Source organism: Loxodonta africana, chromosome 14, assembly GCF_030014295.1.
Source record: "Loxodonta africana isolate mLoxAfr1 chromosome 14, mLoxAfr1.hap2, whole genome shotgun sequence".
Taxonomy (NCBI): Eukaryota; Metazoa; Chordata; class Mammalia; order Proboscidea; family Elephantidae; genus Loxodonta; species Loxodonta africana.
In genome coordinates, this window is record NC_087355.1 from 53,049,796 (window position 1) to 53,069,622 (window position 19,827).

General features: G+C 37.8%; 1 protein-coding gene across 11 annotated transcripts in view; it reads right to left on the reverse strand.

Annotated features, from left to right (window-relative positions):
* Positions 1–19,827, reverse strand: part of UBR5 (ubiquitin protein ligase E3 component n-recognin 5) — a 156,484-nt gene that overhangs the window by 104,772 nt on the left and 31,885 nt on the right. For all 11 annotated transcript variants that reach the window (XR_010317813.1, XR_010317814.1, XM_064267979.1 and 8 more), the window contains exons 2-5: positions 5,656–5,700; positions 5,227–5,308; positions 4,683–4,759; positions 3,556–3,675 (exon numbers count right to left, since the gene is read on the reverse strand). Coding sequence is in view for 9 of the 11 variants with exons in the window: in XM_064267979.1 (XP_064124049.1) it covers positions 3,556–3,675; positions 4,683–4,759; positions 5,227–5,308; positions 5,656–5,700 (324 nt within the window). In the remaining 2 variants the exon portion in view is untranslated. The remainder of the gene's footprint in view (positions 1–3,555; positions 3,676–4,682; positions 4,760–5,226; positions 5,309–5,655; positions 5,701–19,827) is intronic.

The following is a 19,827-nucleotide window of genomic DNA, read 5'->3' on the forward strand; positions in this document are numbered from 1 at the left end:
CTTAATGTTCTGACTGAGACTGGAAGAACCCCAGAAGACAAGGCCCCTGGACTCTCTGCTAATCCAGAACTAAAACCATTCCCGAATCCCACTTTTCAGACAGAAAATAGATTGGGCTATAAGACATAAAATGATACTTAGTTCAAGTAGCTTCTTAGTTTAGGGAGATACACAAGACTAAAAGGGCAGCTCTTGTCTAGAGGGGAGATGAGAAGGCAGAAAGGGCTAAGGGCTGGTTGAGTGGACACAAGAAATCGAGGTGGAAAGGAGTAATGTTCAGTCATATTATAGGGATAGCAACTAGGGTGACATAACAATGTGAGTATAAATTTTTCTACGAGAACTAACTTGAGCTGTAAACTTTCACCTAAAGCACAACAACAACAAAATACCTAGGAGATTTTTTAAACATTTCCTAGCATGTGTTTGAAATATTTATTAAAGGGAGGAAAAACAGCACCAGCAAGAAACCTTTTGCACTCAAACCTGCCAATTAGCAAAAAAAAAAAAAAAACCAAAGGAAAATTATTAAAAGATGTCCTATAAATTGTCTGCTATGCATTCCTAAGAATGATCAGTCAAAACAAATGATCAATTCTCAATTATCCATACTGGTGGAAAAGAGAAACAATACCAATTATCTCAAATTCTTTCAAATGAGGCTTTTAAATAGAGACCCCTCACTCCCTGACTCAGTGACATCACTATGAACCCAAAGTGAACAAGCCCTCCACAGGGAGGGGGACCAGAAATATTTGTGGGGGATGGTGTCTTTCATATTCGATTATATTTGGTAAATCTGTGGTTGACAGTCCCCTTTGGGGATTTAAGATCTTCCAGTTCTAGATTCTCTAGTACATGTTATGAATTACAAACTTCTTTAAAGTCCATTGTAATTAACACAGAAATAGAAAAATTTACTGTGCAAATTACGGAAAAAGGAAGTTTTATTATAAGGAAAATATTTTTGACTTTATAAAATTTCTGGATTTACAAAACAACCTGATCACACTTTCGCTATAGACAGACTGAAAAGACTTTTCAAAGAGGTCAAGAGAAACAGTAAGTCAAGTGTTTACACTTTGTGGACATCTGCAAACTCAAATAAAGACAAATGACCGGCACTGAGTTAGTGGGCACTGCGACATTTTTCAATATTGCAATTCACGGACCCAAAGCTAAAGCTGAAGAAAGCTGTCACGGGGTCTGCTGTTCTCATGTGCGCGTATCTGGGCGGGGACACCATGGTGGGGGGAGTATGGGCAACAATGGGGAAGGAAGACCCAAAAACTGATTCTCTGTGTATTTTAAAATCTTAAAATTAGCCCTAATCTTTGGAATAGGTCTACAGAAGTTTTATTAAACTCATGTATATTACTTTATTATTGTATTTGTTGCATATTTTATTAACGAAGTCATAAAACTCCACTGCTTGATTTCAGCCATTCTGTCATACAGTCTATTATAACTGGTTTTAAACAAGTTTTATTTTATTAAGACAGAAGAGGATTTAAGTCTAGGACAATTGAGCAGTATAATAAATAAGAGTAATGGATTATAAACCATGGAATAAAACAAATATCCACAAGACCATAATAATGCAAATAAATGAAAAGGAACAGAAATAGAAGAGGGTAAGTGAGGAAGGAGGGAAAGTTCTTATGCTTGAATTCCAATTCATAAATGTAAAAGGAATAAAAAAACTTTTTTAATCATCATTCGACAAACACCACAGTAATAACTGTTTCAGATAAAAGTTATCAATAGTCACTAAAATTGGATGCTAACATTAAGTGGGCAAAGTATCTACCCACAAAATATACATTAATGACAATAGGGAAAACAGTAACTTCACAGTGGAGGAACCTAGCAAACACTACCTTAAAAGTTAACAAATTACCAGTAACAAAACATATCACCATCACCATTTCTGAAGTACTCTTGCCAAAAATGCACCACCTGGGTTTAATCATGAAAAAACAACAAAAAGACACAACCTACACGATAAGGTAGTTTTCAAAATCATCAGCGTCCTTCAAGTTAAATAAAAATTGAGGAATTGTCCCAGATTGGAGGAGACTAAGGAAACATGACAACTAAGTGCAATGTGATATTGTAGGCTGAATCCCAGATCAGCAAGAAGGGTTTTAGTGGGACAACAGGCAAAATGCGGATATGCGCTACAGATTATGCCCTGTACCATCGTTAACTTCCTGGTTTTGATCATTGCACTAGGGTCATGTCAAATGTTAACACCTGGGGAAGCTAGGTGAAAGGTACATATGAATCTGTATTTTTGCAAGTCTGAAATTATTTCAAAATGAAAAATTAAACTCAAAAATAAGAGTACAAACTACTATTAAGTAATGAGTATTAAATTATGATTACCAACAAGCGTCACTAAGTAAACTAAACCTGAGACCAGCAAATTTTTTCTGTAATGGCTGAACAGCAAACATTCCAGGCCTCCTTGGCCAAGAGTTCTGTGTCTCCACTGCTCATCACTGTCACTGTGTCACAAAGGCATCCACCAGCGCTGAGGGAAAAACCGAGTGTGGCTGTGTTTCAATAAAGACAAGAGCAGGTGGATTTGGCCTGCAGGCAACAGTTTGCCAACCCTTAAACTGAACAAACAATTTTTATCGTTAAAGAAGGTAAAATTTTGACACAGCACGATAGGTAATAATCCTCTTCTGTTAAATAATAAATTTCATTTGTTATTCCATGTTATTTACAGAATTCTTTATCCTGTACTGTGAGCAGAGGATCTTTAAACAGAGAAAGACAACATTTCCATATATTCCCTATTAATAGTTCTCACACAAAATGAGCTAAAGGATGCACTTAACTAAATGATCCTCCTCCCACCCCAAAATAAACTTATTTCAGCACAAAAGCAAAGATAATTACTTTTTTTTATTACAAGGACTCCAATTTTTAAATCCATATTTACTTTACATACAAATTCAGTGTCCAAAAAAATTTTTTAAATTGCCTCCTCACCTTAAATATATTTTAAACTGCTTTTACTTCTGGTTTGCAATTTGTACATGGTTTCTTTAGTTTGTCTAGATAGACTGAGTAACTTAAAAGGTGTACATTGTATACATAAATTTGACAATTAAAAATAACTTCTTTAAAGCCTGTAAGACTTAGCTACATGATTCACAAGCCTCATTAAATGAATACAGAAAGAACTGCAAGTTCTGGATACCAAGAAGAAATAAATGTCAGATGTTTTTATCCAAGAGATAAGTCACAAATTTTGACCAAAAATGGTGTCGTTAAAACTTTAAATGACATAAATGGCATGATGACATTATAAACACAGCCAAGCATTATATATTTTTAAAAGATCAAGACCTGGGCTAATTGTGATTGGTCTGTGTGTGTTATTTTTATCACGGGGCTCACCGTGAGCAACATGAGCTCCCTGCCCAGAGCTCAGGAGTTTCCTCATTCTATCACTAAGGCATGCTGATGGCCACTCAGAGTGTGAGTGCGCACAGAGTGATGGCATGGACCAGTGGATGCCTTCACCTGGCCACGACTTACCCTAGGGTGTTGCCTGCCAGCCTGCCCAGAGTCTCAGAACCTGATAGAAACCACGGGGAGTCGCTTGTCCTACCAGGCCTCGAAGTCCTCCCTGCCCCCGAGTTGCTGTTCAACTTTGACCTGGGGGAAAAACAAAAGGAGGAACAATCACAAAACAGTCCAAAACTCCCTAGGTACAAACCTGGAATTCCAGGTCTCACTGCTCTGAGTCAGCCCCAACTCATAGCATCCTCGTGCACAACAGAATGAAACACTGCCTGGTCCTGCACCATCCCCAGGATCAGATGCTGACCAGACAGTTGTGATCCATAGGGTTTCTACTGGCTAATTTTCAGAAGTGGATCGCCAGGCCTTTCTTCCTAGTCCATCTTAGTCTAGAAGCTCTGCTGAAACCTGTTTGGCACCGTAACACACAAGCCTCCATTGACAGAGGAGTGGTCGGTAGTGCCTGCACTTGAGGTACACCGGCATCGACGACAAGAATTCTTACTGTGATAAAATACCAGCCTAGCAATTCTCTGCTAACTCTTACTGAAATTTATACTTCATATCAAAGAGAAAATCTAAAACCTTATAGCCTCATAGCAATCTATTGTCCTTTTTTGGTTGAAACCTTTTTCATATTTTAACTGCAAATTTATTTTAAACAGTAAATTGCCACTTAGATTTTTTTAGTAATCACGTTTTCCTTAGATGCAACCAACTGACAGACGTAATACATTATCATGCTTCCTTCTTTATATACTATTATTTTTACAGACCAAAATTTTAAAGGCTTCGTTGTTTTCAAATTGAGTTACTTGATTTGGAAATAGTAAAGGTGAAAAACGTCATCTAAAAAAACATTTCAGTCAAAGAACAAATAACACATAAAATACCTTTCTTCTGGGAACCTATTTCCGGTAAGTAATCAACAGCTCTACTACTTTTCATGCTAGTAGAGTCATTAATCTCTGCTTACATAAAAATTAAAATCAAACTACAAAGTAACCATTTCACTTTATTTCAAGCATCTGATTTTTTTCCAATGCTTTTTTTTGTGTCACCAAAATGAAAACACACGTTTAATATAAAAGTAATACCTTCTAAGAGCTAAGTATTTATTAAATAGAAATGATATATCTTACCCATCATTATTGTCAGGTTTACCCAATTCCAATCTGTCTGGCTGTACTGAAAAACCAATCCTGCAAACTCTACCATCCTAAGAACGAACAAAATAGAAAAAATTTCCAAAGTAAAAATGCATATTAAAATCTGAATGTAGTCAACAAACAGTATTCTCTGCCTATCACTGTCAATTTAGAAGACAACAAACAAGTTCCCTTCCTGAACACTTATACCTAAGCTGGGGAAATATGAAATACATACATTATCAAAAAACCAGTACAAAATCATTTAAAGAATCTCAATCAGAATTCAGAGTAAGGAAATGACTGGGTATCAGGAGCTTCCCCATTCTGTGACTAGTTCCAAATTCTAGTAAATCATTCAAACTTTCTCTGGACCCAGACTCTTTTACACAATGAAGAAACAGAACTGGGTGGTCTCTGAAATAGCAGTTCCACGTAGCTTCTATTTTCTCTGGTTAAAAAGCAAGAAACAAGATGATACACAATTCTACCTTAACTGCTTACTTTCCATTTCTCTACCTTCGAGTAGATAATTTACCTCCAGAAGAAAGGCAGCATGATTTGGTCCCACGACACACTGTTTAATAGTAGCCTGTTCCAATACATTCAAAGGGGGATGGCTGGGGAAGTTAAAAAAAAAAAAAAACTATACATAAGCGAAATCATTTTTTAAATGGTGAATACATTCTAGGTTATTCCCCCAACTAACAAAAGAAAAAAATTGCTGGCATGACCTTCTTTAAAAAAAAAAAAAAAAAACTTTATATATTTTAAAACAAAAATTTAAAAATAATAATTATGAGATCCCATTATGCCAGAATTTTTTTTAATCAGTATGAACAGAAACTATAATTCAAATGAACCCAACTCAAAAGATTCTTAGTAGCTGCTGCCTAAATGAGTTTGTTTTCCTAATTTAAAAAATGTGTTCTTTGTTGGAAAATTTAAAGTATCTTAAAATTCTTACCTGTTTAAATTATATTTGTTCAGTTTCTCTGAAACTTCTCGTAACCTTTAAAAGCAAAATAATGCATGAATAAACCACATGTACAGATCCTCTGTAAATAAAACAGTTCTAACAGTCACTTGGGCCATTATTTTGGTGATTTCCAAAATACCATTTGAAAAAAAAAAAAAATGCTATCAAGACTATACATCATGGCAAGAATGGTTTTTTATATATTATCTTTGACTTTTGTCCTGACCACCCCCACCCCCCACACACCCAAAATCACCAGCAGGCTCTGCAATTTCTCTTCCCTCACCACCCCATTAGCAACCTCAGTAACAAAAATGATAGTATTGTTAATCCCATTTCACAAATGAGGAAACAGGCTTCTAGAGTTTATGTAACAAAAATGGCAGCAGAGCCCTGGTTGCAGAGTGGTTAAAAGCTACAACTGCTAACCAAAAGGTTGGCAGTTCAAATCTACCAGCTGCTCCTTGGAAACCCTATGGGGCAGGTCTACCCTTTCCCATAGGGTCACTATGAGTAGGAATCAACTCGAAAGCAACGGGTTTAGTTTTAGTTTAAGGGAACATTGATGGAATGGTTACTACTCAGTTAAATGTTCTAATTCTTACAAAAATCATGGTGAGACTCCTAATCACATGTGTAATGTATACAAATTTGTGTTGGAAACGATATCCACAGATAGCAAGGGGGTTACTCCCAGCTCATCTACTAATAACTGGGCTCACTTAAGCTCACTAGGTCTCAGATTCTCTTCTATGTTAGGGAAGGACTATTTGTCATCTCTGGTTCCTTGCAGAACCCTTGTGGCGCAGGTTAACCGCTCAGCTGTGAACCAAAAGGCCGGCAGTTTGAATATACCAGTCACTCGTATAAGGTAGGTCTACTCTGTCCTACAGGGTCGCTGTGAGTTGGAACCCCATCAACGGCAATGAGTTTTTTCTTTTTTTTTTTTTGGTTTTGTTTCTTTTCAGTCCTGAAATTCTTCGAATTTTAAGAAAAGCAAGTGTATCAGTGGAGGATATGTATGTAATATTTATATGAGAATAAAAACCAAGCCCGTTGCCATCAAGTCGGTTCTAGCCACTGCACCACCAGGGCTCCTTATATGAAAATTAAAAAAAAACCTGTTGCTGCCGAGTCGATTCCAACTCATAGCAACCCTTTAGGACAGAGGAGAACCGCTCCACAGGGTTTCCAAGGAGCAGCTGGTAGATTCGAACTGCCAACCTTTTGGATGGCAGCCTGAGCTCTTAACCACTGCGCCACCAGAGCTCCTATAAGAGAACTGCACTTATTGTCATATTCAGTTTCATACCACATCTTACCTATCTCAAACTTTCATATACTTGATTTTACATGTCCATTTCCACTGCTTCTCCAAATAGCAAATGTTTAAAAGTACTGAAAGTCAATCCCAAAAATTTACACAAAATTTACAGTCTTCTAAATCTCCAGAGAGCTACTGGCCCCCTACATATTATCTTACATAGATCCCAGATGATAGTGACAAAAGAAACCTTCAAGCAAAAAAAAAAAAAGTACACGAAATAATAAGGAACATTAAGTTCCCTTTTACATTATAGTCTTCAGCAGACACAAGTCACACAATTACCTCAGGACAATGACTATATTCATTTAAATTTCCTAAATTATTAAATGCCTCTAAATAATTATCTGGCACTCGTCTTTAGGATCTTACAATACTTGAAGTTATTAATTATAACATTCTTATAGCAATATTAACAGAAGTTTTCCTTAAAATAAAAGAAAAACCACCCTAGAAGCTCACCAAATTCCATTTCAAAATAAATCTTTACATGTGATTATGATGGAAAACAATTTTAAGAGTACAGCAGAATATTGCAAAATAACCACATAGATCAGCATTTAATCTCATTGAAGACAGACAAGGGAAAGCCTTTGTGAAACAGCTGTTTAACAACAACGAACAGATAGGTTAGCAATCAGTTTCTGGCAATCCGTAGTACTTCTACACCAAAGAATTATTCTATATTCCAATTGTTGGGTTTTTTTGTTCAGTGCTGTTGAATTGGTTCTGACTCATAGTGACCTTGTATACAACGGAATGAAACACTGCTCCGTCCTGCATCATTCTCACAATTCTTGCTATGTTTGAGCTCTTAGTTGCACTGTGTGTATCCATCTCGTTGAGGGCCTTTTTTCCCTGACCCTCTACTTTACCAAGCTTGATATCCTTCTGCAGGAACTGGTTCCTCCTGATAACATGTCCAAAGTAAGCAAGCTGAAGTCTCACCATCCTTGCTTCTAAGGAGCCTTTTGGCTGTATTTCTTCCAAGACAGGTTTATTCACTCTTCTGATGGTAATCAATATTCTTTGCCAACATCATAATTCCAATGAATCAATTCTTCTTCTGTCTTCCTTATTCATTATCCAGCTTTCACATGCATATGACATAATTGAAAATACCATGGCTTAGGTGAAGTGTACCTTAGTTCTCAAGGTGACATCTTTGCTTTTTAACACTTTAAAGAGATCTTTTGCAGCAGATTTGCCCAATGCAATACATCATTTGATTTCCTCACTGACACTTCCATGGGTGTTGGTTGTGAATCTGAGCAAAACGAAATATTTGACAACTTCGATCTTTTCTCCATTTATCATGTTGCTTATTGGTCCAGTTGTGAGGATGTTTGTTTTCTCGATGTTGAGGTGTAATCCACACTGAAGACTGTAGTCTTTGACCTTCATCCGTAAGTGCTTCAAGTCCTCCACACTTTCAACAAGCAAGATTGTGTCACCTGCATATCACAGGTTGTTAACGAGTCTTCCTCCAATCCTGATACTTCGTTCTTCTTCATATAGTCCACCTGCTCAAATTATCTGCTCAGGATATAGTGAGTAAGTACAGTGAAAGGATACAACCTCGACTCACATCTTTCCTGACTTTAAACCATGCAGGATCCCCCTGTTCTGTTTGAACAACTGACTGCCTCTTGGTCTATGTTCAGGTTCCTCACGAGCACAGTTAAGTGTTCTGGAATTCCCATTCTTCTCAATGTTATCCATAACTTATTATGATCCACACTGTCGAATGCCCTAGCATAGCCAAGAAAACACAGGTAAACATCTTTCTGGTATTCTCTGCTCTTAGCCAATATCCATCTGATATCAGCAATGATATCCCTTGTTCCATCTCCTCTTCTGAAAAATGCAGCTTTAATTTCTGGCAGTTCCCTGTCGACGTACTGCTCAAATGTTTTTGAATTATCTTCAGCGTAATTTTACTTGCATGTGATATTAATGATACTGCGCAATAATTTCCACATTCCATTGGATCACCTTTCTTTGGAATGGGCACAAATATGGATCTCTTCCAGTTGGTTGGCCAGGTAGTTGTCTTCCAAATATTCTGGCATAAGAAAATTAAAACAAGTCCACAAGAACCAGAGTACAAACTTGAATACACCCCACCTAAATTTAGAGACCATTTCAAGAATAGATTAAATGCACTGAACACTAATGACCAAAGACCAGACAAGTTATGGGATGATATCAAAGACATCATATATGAAGAAAGCAAAAGGTCATTAAAAATACAAGAAAGAAAGAAAAGACCAAAAAGGATGTAGAAGAGACTCTGAAACTTGATCTTGGAATGGAAGAAATGATGAAGGAAGAGAGCTGAACAGAAGATTTCGAAGAGCAGCTTGAGAAGTATTATACTGAAATGCGCAAAAGCCTGGAGTTAGAAAACCAAAAGAGAAGAACACATTCAGCATTTCTCAAGCTGCAAGAACTGAAGAAAAAATTCAAGCATCAAGTTGCAATGTTTAATATACTTAATATAGGGTTGCTATTTTTTTTTATTAATATATTTAACATTTAATATCAATCAACTCAATGGCGATGGGCTTTTTTTTTTTTTTTTTGGATACGCAAAAAACTGAACGACACAGGAAGCACCAAGAGAAGACTGAAGAATCTCTAAAGGCATACACAGAGTTGCTGCGCCAAAAAGAACTGGTTGACCTTCAACCATTTCAGAAGACGGCATATGATCAGGAACCAATGGTACTGATGGAAGAAGTCCAAGCTGTACTGAAGGCACTGGCAAAAAACAAGGCTCCAGGAATTGACAGAATACCAATTGAGATGCTTCAATAAACAGATGCAATGCTGGAAGCGCTCACTCATACTCCAATTAAATAACCTATTTTATTCCTTTAAATTTATAGTCATTTTACAGAGATAGACACTGCAACTTTTTTTTTTTTTAAGCACCAAGTTAGCAAGCTGATGTTAACAGTGAGACAGGAAAACAAAGCATAAAGGCTCTTGCTAGAAGCTAATGTATTTCATTGCTGCTCTTGAAATCCCTTATAATTTAAATCTCATTCACCTCAAATTTAACATTCTAATTTCAAGGATGATTCATCATCTCATAGATCCTCAACTGGCAAAAGCACTTGGTACAGGGTCTTCAATTTCATAATTCTCTGCCTACCCTCTGTCACACAACATACTTGCATGCTCAGACACAAATACTTAAACTGGACTAAAACTGAAGGATCTTACTGAATTACAAAAACAATGGAACTTTAGGTATACTTAGATTCACAAAAAGCTTCAATTCTCCAGGACAGAATGATATTCCTGATCCTATCATCTACCAGGTGATGGTTTCCACATATATAGAATTGTAAAACAAGTACACACCTAGCCACGTTCTATGCTTACTGGCAATGGTTGTAAAGATGGAAAGTGACAAGCTGTTAGCAGTACATTTCCTCCAGTCTCATTCCTACCTGTTTCAGGCCCAGCCCAAATATTACCTTCTCCATGAACTTTACCTGGTAGCCCTGATTTTCTTCCTGCAGAAGTCTACAACTTCTGTCTCATGCATGACTTTCACTGTCTACATTCTAGTCATCTGTGTTTCCGTCTGAATTCTCTGTCTTCACAGACTCTAAGCAAAGACAGGATAAAACATGCCAAGTCTCTCCTCACCGCCCCCCACCTCTTTGGATACAGTTCTGACTGTGAAAAAATGTACAGTGTTACTTGTACACAACCCATCTCAGAGGCATTAAAAGTTACTAATTTTCATGTCAACAAAACCAACTCCCTGGGTCTTCCATTTCAAATTAAAGTTAAGAATAAACACAAAAAGTGTGAATATACAAATTTCTTTTAGGCTAGTGCCTGTATAACTTTTGCATGCAAACCAGTTAACATGGAGAAAGCATTTAATAACTTACCACTTATCCAGTAACAATATTAGCAAAAAGCCCAACCACCAGTCATCTATTCATGGAATAAAACTTTTACATACCTATATAATTTTATTTTGGAATGAAGGGCTTAATAAACCACACAAAGAACCAACAGTTAGTAAAGGTTACTTGCAATACGAAATCACAGAATTCCACAGGAAACGTCTCGAAGCTCACCTCTTGTCATCAATGTCAGAGAAGGCAGGTATTGCCAAGACACAAATGAAGTACATTAAAAATCTATGCCTGGATAGTCTCTGGTAGAAAAAATGATATACTCCAGGAGTATTTCTGGCATTTTTCCAAAGGTAAATCCTCTAAATCTTAAATCCTAAAACAACTACCTCAAACTTCAAGAGGTTTTTTTTTTTTTTCTTGGGGGGGTGGAGGAAACAACTGCTATGTTACCAGATAGATGGTAGGAACAGAGTCAAATCCATCTTTAACCACAGAACATGGTCTTTCCATTATATCATCATGCACTTTTCTTAAGTGTAAGCAATCAGTCCTCAACTTTGACACACTTTTTTAAAATACAACTACCACACCATACTATATTCACTGCCATTTCTCAACTGCTTCTTCACATGACAACCAGTCACATTATAACTGCTCAATAATTTCAATCTATCATATATGGTGGTCCCACCTGCCAGCCTCTGCAACTGCCAGGCTAGGCTTCAGGCAGAGTTACAGAGGGCATTTTGAAATGGTCATTTACTTGTCCCAGCATTTAGCAGGCACACCCTCACCCCCTACCAACAAACTGAGAGCCTGGCGTTAGTTCGTTCAATCCAGCCTACACGGTATCCAACCCCAGATCCCTTCTCACACTCTTGGAGCAAATCAATTTCCTTTAGGGAGGCGTGAGTAAAAACAGAGGGGCCAACTGGGTGTTCTCCTTACGGTGACTGCGGATTCATTTGTGTGTGAAAGGGAGAAAATCTTTCCCCTACCCACTCAACTCTGTAATTTAAAGATTAGTAGCTACTTTGACCCCCAAGGCCAGGGATGCAAGGATTCTTCCTATAGTCCTAGGGAAAAAAGGGATGCCTTCCAATCTCAAGCTCTCTTTCTCTCTCTCTCTCACACACACACACCCCTCCCCCAACCCCACACATACCCCACTGAGATGACTGATAGGTGTGTGGGTCACGTTGTTGTGAAGAGTCACAGTGGCCTTCTGCGTTGCCTCTGCTCAATGAATAAGTACTAGCATATTCGGGATGATCTCTTCATCTCCTGTCATCATGAAAACCCTCTCACACAATGTCTGAAATTTGACTTTCAAGTTTTCAGTTTTTGGCCACATTTTTGAAATCCATTTTGTTTGTACCTACATTTACCCCTGATCATTATTTCCCCAACTATGGAATTTTACAGAGCAATAAATGGGGTGGTACACAATAATGAAATAAGTAGTATCATTTTTTTTTCCGACAAGGATACACACACACAAAAAAATCACTATACCTCATTTTCACACCGAAAAAATGTAAGAAGACCTTAATCTTTAATAAATATAAATTTCGCTGTGTTAAAAACTCCCTATTTTGTTCTTCGTTTTTCTCGTGTCACAGCTGACCACAAAAAAAATTATTAAGTTTAACATTAAGGAACCAATGGTTACTGTAATAACCAAACGTGAATTTAAAATATTACCAAAATAAAACAAAATATTTTGGGAGTCAAGAAAGCAGAGATGATTAGTTTATTTCTCTGTACCTCCTGTAACCGAAAACCAAACCCATTGCCGTTGAATGGATTCCAACTCACAGGGACCCTATAGGACAGAACAGAACTGCCCCCAGTAGGGTTTCCAAAGAGCATTTGGTGGATTTGAACTGCCAACTCTTTGGTTAGAAGCTGAGCTCTTAACCACTGTGCCACCAGGGCTCTGTACCTCCTACAGGAAAGGTAAATCAGAATCTCTGGTTATGGGGCCCACAAATATGCATTTTCACCACCCCAACAGTCTTCTTTCTCCACTCCCTCATTAATATACTCTAAGGATTCTCTCAAATGTTCTGGTCTCAGAACCACTTTACACTCTTAAGAATTACTGTTGTTGTTGTTAGTTGCTGTTAAGTCAGCCCCAACTTGTAGCAACCTTATGTATGATAAAAAAAAAAAAAAAAGAATGAAAGAATTATTGAGGACCCCCAGAAAGTCTTTATTACATATTGACATAAATTACCTTCTTAGGAAAAATAACTATTTTCCCAAAAATATTTTTGATACAGGGACTGTGTTTTATGTTTTGTCAATCACTTTATTATCAGGCTTAAAAGACAGCCTGACACTCAAATCTGCTTCTACATTCAATCTGTCACACTATGTTGTTTTAGTTGAAGTATATGAAGAAAATCTAGTCCCACCTAGATAAGTTGTTGGAAAAGGGGGAAATATTTTAACCCTTTTTGTGCTTGATAGCACATATAGTGACTATGTACTTTTTCAACCTCTGAGGCTTACTGGGAAGCTACTGTACAGCTGATAGTACCTGGTACCTCAAGGGAGGGGCCTTTATGACTGTTTGAAAATGAAGAAATGAACGTGTGCTGTCAATAACTGATTTTATAGGGTATTGTATGAAGCATCTAAATTTTTGGTAGAAAAAATAGAAATTTTGAAATTTTTTATTAGGTAAACATGTATGTAACAGGAGACCTGGTGGGGACTCTGTGGTACCATTACCATACACCATATATACCACGAAGTACACTAAGAGTAGGTTTGTGGGAGGAGGCAAGAAAAAAAAAATCCATACTACCTACCAAAAACTCAGACACACTCAACGAACGATTCAGCGTGCTTTCATTAATGAAAACACATGGTACTAACAAAACAAAGAATGTGTGCCTAAAATATTATCAGAAAATAATTCGGTTACCAAAAGTACTCCTTCCTGAAAACTGCAGATATTCTTCTTTGATGCTACACCAAAACTTGACAAGTGATAGCTTCTTAAAAGCTGGTGGTATGTGGAATCTGAAACCTATCAATGAACTCTGTGTCAATCTTTTTACCTATGCATGGTTCTGTAACAGTCTGCATCAGTCATTTGTTACTCATTTACGCACATCTTCAAAATGACATTCACTAATGTCACTACAGCATCAAGTTCACAGTGGTAGATACAGATGTTCTAAAATTCTAATTTTTGCTTGAAAGTTCTAATTTCTCTCATTGACAACAAACAGCTTCAGTTATTTTCTTTAAAGTGAGAGGCTCACTTTGTTCATTTTAGAGAAAATGTCTGTCAAATACCCAAGTCTAACCAGGGTTTGTCTGTCAGTCACTCAAGTAAAAATGGTGCTCTATGAACTAGGTGCCGAGTTCAACTGATAACTAAAACAACCTCACAAGTGCTTTTTCTCAAGACAATCACTGTTCTCCTCAGTTTGTCACAGTGAATATTATAGACATATACTCAAAGGTAAATATTTAATAAATTTGGTAATTTTTACTGCTTCCAAGGCCACTGTTAAGTGAAACAGCCTTTTTTTTTTCCTCTAAGTGGGAGAAAGTGAATAATACAATGACTATTAGTACAGTTTTATATCACTGCCTTGATCTGTGCTAAAAGCACTAGCAGTCTTACCGCCTACCATGGCTTTTGAGCCATCAGCGCAAACGTCAAAACAGCAAAAAAGACAAAGTCTCAGTATTACTGTAAAGATAGTTTTGTCCTCATGTAGCCCCTGAAAGGGTCTCAGGGATCCCCAGGGTCCATAGATCACTCCCTAAAACTGTTGCTGTGTTCTATTCTAAAGTGTTGTTGTCAGGTGTCATCGAGACAGTTCTGACTCATAGTGACACTATGTACAACAGTACAAAACATGGCCCAGTCCTGTACCATCCTCACAATCATTGCTATGTTTGAGCCCACTGCTACAGCCACTGTGTCGATTCATCTCGTTGAGGATCTTCCCCTTTTTCCTTGACCGTGTACTTTACCAAGCATGATGTCCTTCTCTAGGTACTAGTCCCTCCTGGTAAAATGTCCAAAGTACATGAGACAAAGTCTTGCCATCCTAACTTCTAAGGATGAACCCAATACTAAACTGATGTTGAAAAGAAATGATAATTGTCCATTCTTCTTACTAAAATGAAGTTCAACCAAGATAACCTCTTCATTACACACTTTCAAAATACTTCTTAAATTGTGGGTATTCTTTGATTCATCAAAACTTGACAAACAATAGATTCAGGTTGGTTGCAATGTGGAATCTGAAACACTATGAATGAATTTTTCATACTGTTACATTAAAACTCACTGGTCTATCTTGCCAAGAGCCTGGCAGCACAGTGGTTATATGCTTGGCTGCTGCAAGGATGGTGGGTTGACAATTCGGACCCACAAGCAGTTCCGCGGGAGAGAGATGTCTGCTTCTGTAAAGGTTTACAGCCTAGGAAACCATATGGGGCAGTTCTCCAACCCTACGGTTAGTATGAGTCCGAAATCAACTTGACAGCTACAAGTTTGTTTGTCTGTTTGTTTTTTTTGGGGGGGGGGGGTCTACCTCACACTTTGAATAAATCTTTTACCCATGCATGATTCTGTTCATGTATAAATGGCATGGCATGATAGTGTAATGGCATCCCTGATAGTATTAAACTCTTGTGAGGCATTAAGAGTCTACCATTCACTCACTACTGATTTTCAATGTGGGTGGGGGTGCAGTATCAAAAGAACCTCTTAAAGATTTACATGCAAAAGCTACTAAAATGGGGAGATGGGGTGGAGGGGAACAGGGGTATGGAGCGGAACAAACTGCCAGCCTACAGATGTACTTTGAGTCTCGTGGTATTTTAATCTTTTTTTAAATTCTCAGCCAAGTTTTAAAATTGGAAGATTTCACATAAAATCTCACCTTCTCCTGAAAACTCAGATCTAGCAACAGAGCTTGTACTCCTTCATGGTGGCTAGAAGGGCCCTAATCTCCCTCACCTCTTTAGGACTGAGTTTGAGAAGGTAAAGGGATTACTCCTCCTACCCTCTAAAAAAAACCTATTTCCTTGGTGAGGCGTAATCTCAGTATAGTCTAATAATTCAAATTATCAGCTTTTACACTGGTGCCTGATAACCTTGCTCAGCCACAAATGTTAACCACAGTTTATTTCTTTAAATTAGGCTCAATGACTTCTAAAATAGCAGCCTGGTTTTGCTCTTACTGTCAACCCTCCAAAACAACAGGTAGCGAACATACGGCTTTACTCTTACAGTACACAACCCCAGATCAAACCAAAAAACAGCTTTTGTAGAGAGAAAAATCCATGTGTCAGCCTCTTGAATGACTGGTTATAGACAGGACTTATACATACTTCATGCTTAATACGGTGAAGATGACAAATGCCAGCTTATATAATCTGTTTACTTCACCTTAAATAAATGATACAGGACATTCATTTTCAAGACACATTCAAGACCAAAAAGAAGTTTCTAAACAAATACTGTAAATTTACTAAAGTAATACAAAAATTTTTTAAATGTGAACATCATAACTATTTTCCCCAAAATGATTTTTAGCTGAAACTGACAGATTTCTATAAAACTGAGAAAATTCATAAGAAATGCTCTACAAACTATGATACAGAAATATGGCATTATACTTACAGGTAATTTCTTTAAAATATTCTGGTTAAAAACTCCTATACAATGTCATAAGTAACATTTTTTTTACTAATAAATGGAAAGGAGACCAAATCCTAAACCACGGTGCCATTTGAAAGATGAACAGGTCTGTAAGAAACTAAATGCTGAATACAAGAAAATGAGTCACTTTCCTTTAAAGCAAAACCCACTATGTAATTTTCCGGTCCATTCAAAACAGGAAAAGGGAAAGAATACACATGCCAAACGGAAAAGAAGAAAATTGGGGGAAAAGATAAAAATTAGGCCTTTAGACATTAATTCTTAACAATTTCGTAAGTCCTGTCTCATCTAATTTCATTTTCTTAATGGTAAGACCATCCATATAAACAAGAATTGAACTGTGCTAACAAAAAAGACAGGAAGACTCTTTAGAGCTCCCACCCAAACATGTTACACCCAAGCAAAATTTCAAGAGAAAATATTTGGCTTTCTTCACCCTTTCGCCATATCCACACTCTGAATACCTGTAAATTCATTTATTAAAGTATCTGCCAATTGCAGATAATGTATTCAAATCGTTACAAGCCCAATTTTAACTCTGCATACAAATCAAATGTCTCATGAGATAACTGATGCACTTCATAACACAAACATGGCATTTGGCAAGTTATCCAGTCCTCAGAACTATACTCTGAAATACAACACTTATAATGAAATCTGATTTTTCCATAGAAACAAGACAATTAAGAAGGTTATATTCCTGACCCAGGGTCTTGATGCCATTAGATTCCAGAGAGATTCTCTAAACAAGCACTACTGTGACGGTTTTTTGTTGCCCTTAAACATCAAAGATGAAATCACAGTTTTACTGCCTTTGAAATGGTCATTTTACATTCCTGAGCTGCCATCCCACCAGCATCAGAAACTGCATCTGGTGTCTTGTTGGCGGCAGCACAGTAGAAAGGGAAAAGAACTGAGCTGTGGTGTCAACAAACCTGGGAGAGAGAGATCCCACCCCTACCATTAACTGGCCCTGTAACCTGGGATGAGCTTGCTTTAATCTCCCAGAGCCTCGATTTCTTGATCTGTTAAGCAGAGATAAAACCATTTGTCTTGTAGTATCGCTATAAGGATTAAAGATTATTTTATAAGATGTCTTGGAAAGAGCCAGGAACTTAAGTGCTCAATGAATGGCAGCCATTATCATTATTATTAAACTATATTTTTCATCCTTGGATAGCCTGCTATATTGCTGCTTTGCAGCCAAGTTTTGACTTGAACTGGTAGCCAAAGTAAACAGGGCCCAATTTGAGTCCTGCGATCTGGTAGGAGCCTGAGGACCCAGGGAATGTCGGCTATGTCTGAGAATTCCTGGAACCAGAAATCTGTAGGCACACTCTCTAACTCTTTGGCTCTTGTACATAGGTTTTTATTTCACAAAGAGATTTCTTCTCTTCTTGCCCTTACATTTTTATTCTCATCTCCTCTCACTGTTTCAGAGGCATCCCCATAGTCTCACAATTCCCTAACTAAATCATACTCACAATGCTCTTACTTTTTTTTATACACCTATTCCCTCAGCCTAGAATAACCATACCCCACTGCCACCTTCTCCACACCTGGCTACTAAGCCTTCAAGGCAAGGCTCAAAGAGCAAATGTGGGAAACCTTAGCTCACCCTCCACTACAGGCTAAACTAGGCACTTCTCTGAGTTCCAATAATAGCTGATGCATATTTCCTGCATAGCACTCCTTATACTGTAACAATTATTACTTATTTGTTTGATGAAATATTTGTCTCCTTCACTGCCCGGCAAGCTCGCTGAAGGCAGAACTATGTTTATTAACCTCTAAATCCACAGCACCTGACAAAGTAACCATCTACCAGATGAATCGGTGGCTGAATGAATAGGCATTCAGATGTCTCGGCTCTAAACCCTACACTGCCTGAAAATAGTGGATTCACAGCCTTTTCTTTCTTCTGACAGACATTTTTAGAGATTTTTAGATGTTCTCCTATGTAATCAAAGTTACAAGACTAGATTTTTAAAACATACCAAAGGAATGTTGTCCTATGAAGTAATCTCCCTATGAGGTTAGACCCTAATTCAAATGAAGATACAATAATATGCAGAATTTTTTAAATTCTTTCTTTGGGAATTATCCCAGAGAAAGAGTTTACCAAACTGACAGAAAAATCACACAGTACTTTATAGTCTCCCACTTCCCTTCCACTTAGAGGGCAGTCTTCTTTCTCCTTTTCCTTCTCCTTCCTCTGCATTTTAATCTGGGTTAGCGTTAGGAAAATATGCTGAATGGAACAAGAGGAAGCTGAAAGCACAAGGAAGAAGAAAGGAGGGCTCATCAGGAAACAAAATTACTGATAGAATGTCCACTTGTGTGCGGCCTGCCTGCTTAAGTGCCTTAAATTGATAATGTAAGTCTAGCTGGCTAAGTGTCTTAAAATGCGAACTACACAAAGTCCAATCCCTGGAAGTCTTCTATTCGCAGGTGACACAATAAAATATCTTGACATTTAATGTGGAAACCCTGGTGGCGTAGTGGTTAAGAGCTACAGCTACTAATCTAAAATGTCAGTAGTTTGAATCTACCAGATACTCCTTTGAAACTCTATGGGGAAGCTCTACCCCATCCTACAAGGTTGCTATGAGTCGGAATCAACTGGAAGGCAATGGGTTTGGTTTTTTGGCTTTAACATTTAATGCTGCACCTAAATAGTAATAACTGTATATAAAAACATACTAATTTTTCGTTGGTTTTGTCTCATCTGGCCAATCAGCATAGCCACGAAAAGAAAAAATTAGCACCAGCCCGGTCATACCCTGGGAGGAACTCTGGTGGCGCAGTGCATAAAGTACTCGGCTGCTAGCCGAGCCCACCAGCTGCTCCACAGGAGAAAGATGTGGCAGTCTGCTTCCATAAAGATTACAGCCTAGGAAACCCTATGGGACAGTTCCACTCTGTCCTAGAGGGTCATTATGAGTTGGAACTGAATCAATAGCAACAGGTTTCATTTTTGGTTGGGTCACACACCTAGATACCTGAAAGAAGCCCTGAGTTTTGAGTCCCAGCTCTGCCACTGGGTGACGATGGGTAGATATTTAGCATCTATGTAATGGTTAAGAGCTCATCTGCTAACCAAAACGTCGACAGTTCAAATCCACTATCCGCTCCTTGGAAACCCTAGAGGGCAGTTCTACTCTGTCCTATAGGGTCGCTGTAAGTCGAAACTGACTCCACGGCAATAGGTTACTCTCACTTCTGCCAAAAGTGGCTACCATATCTCC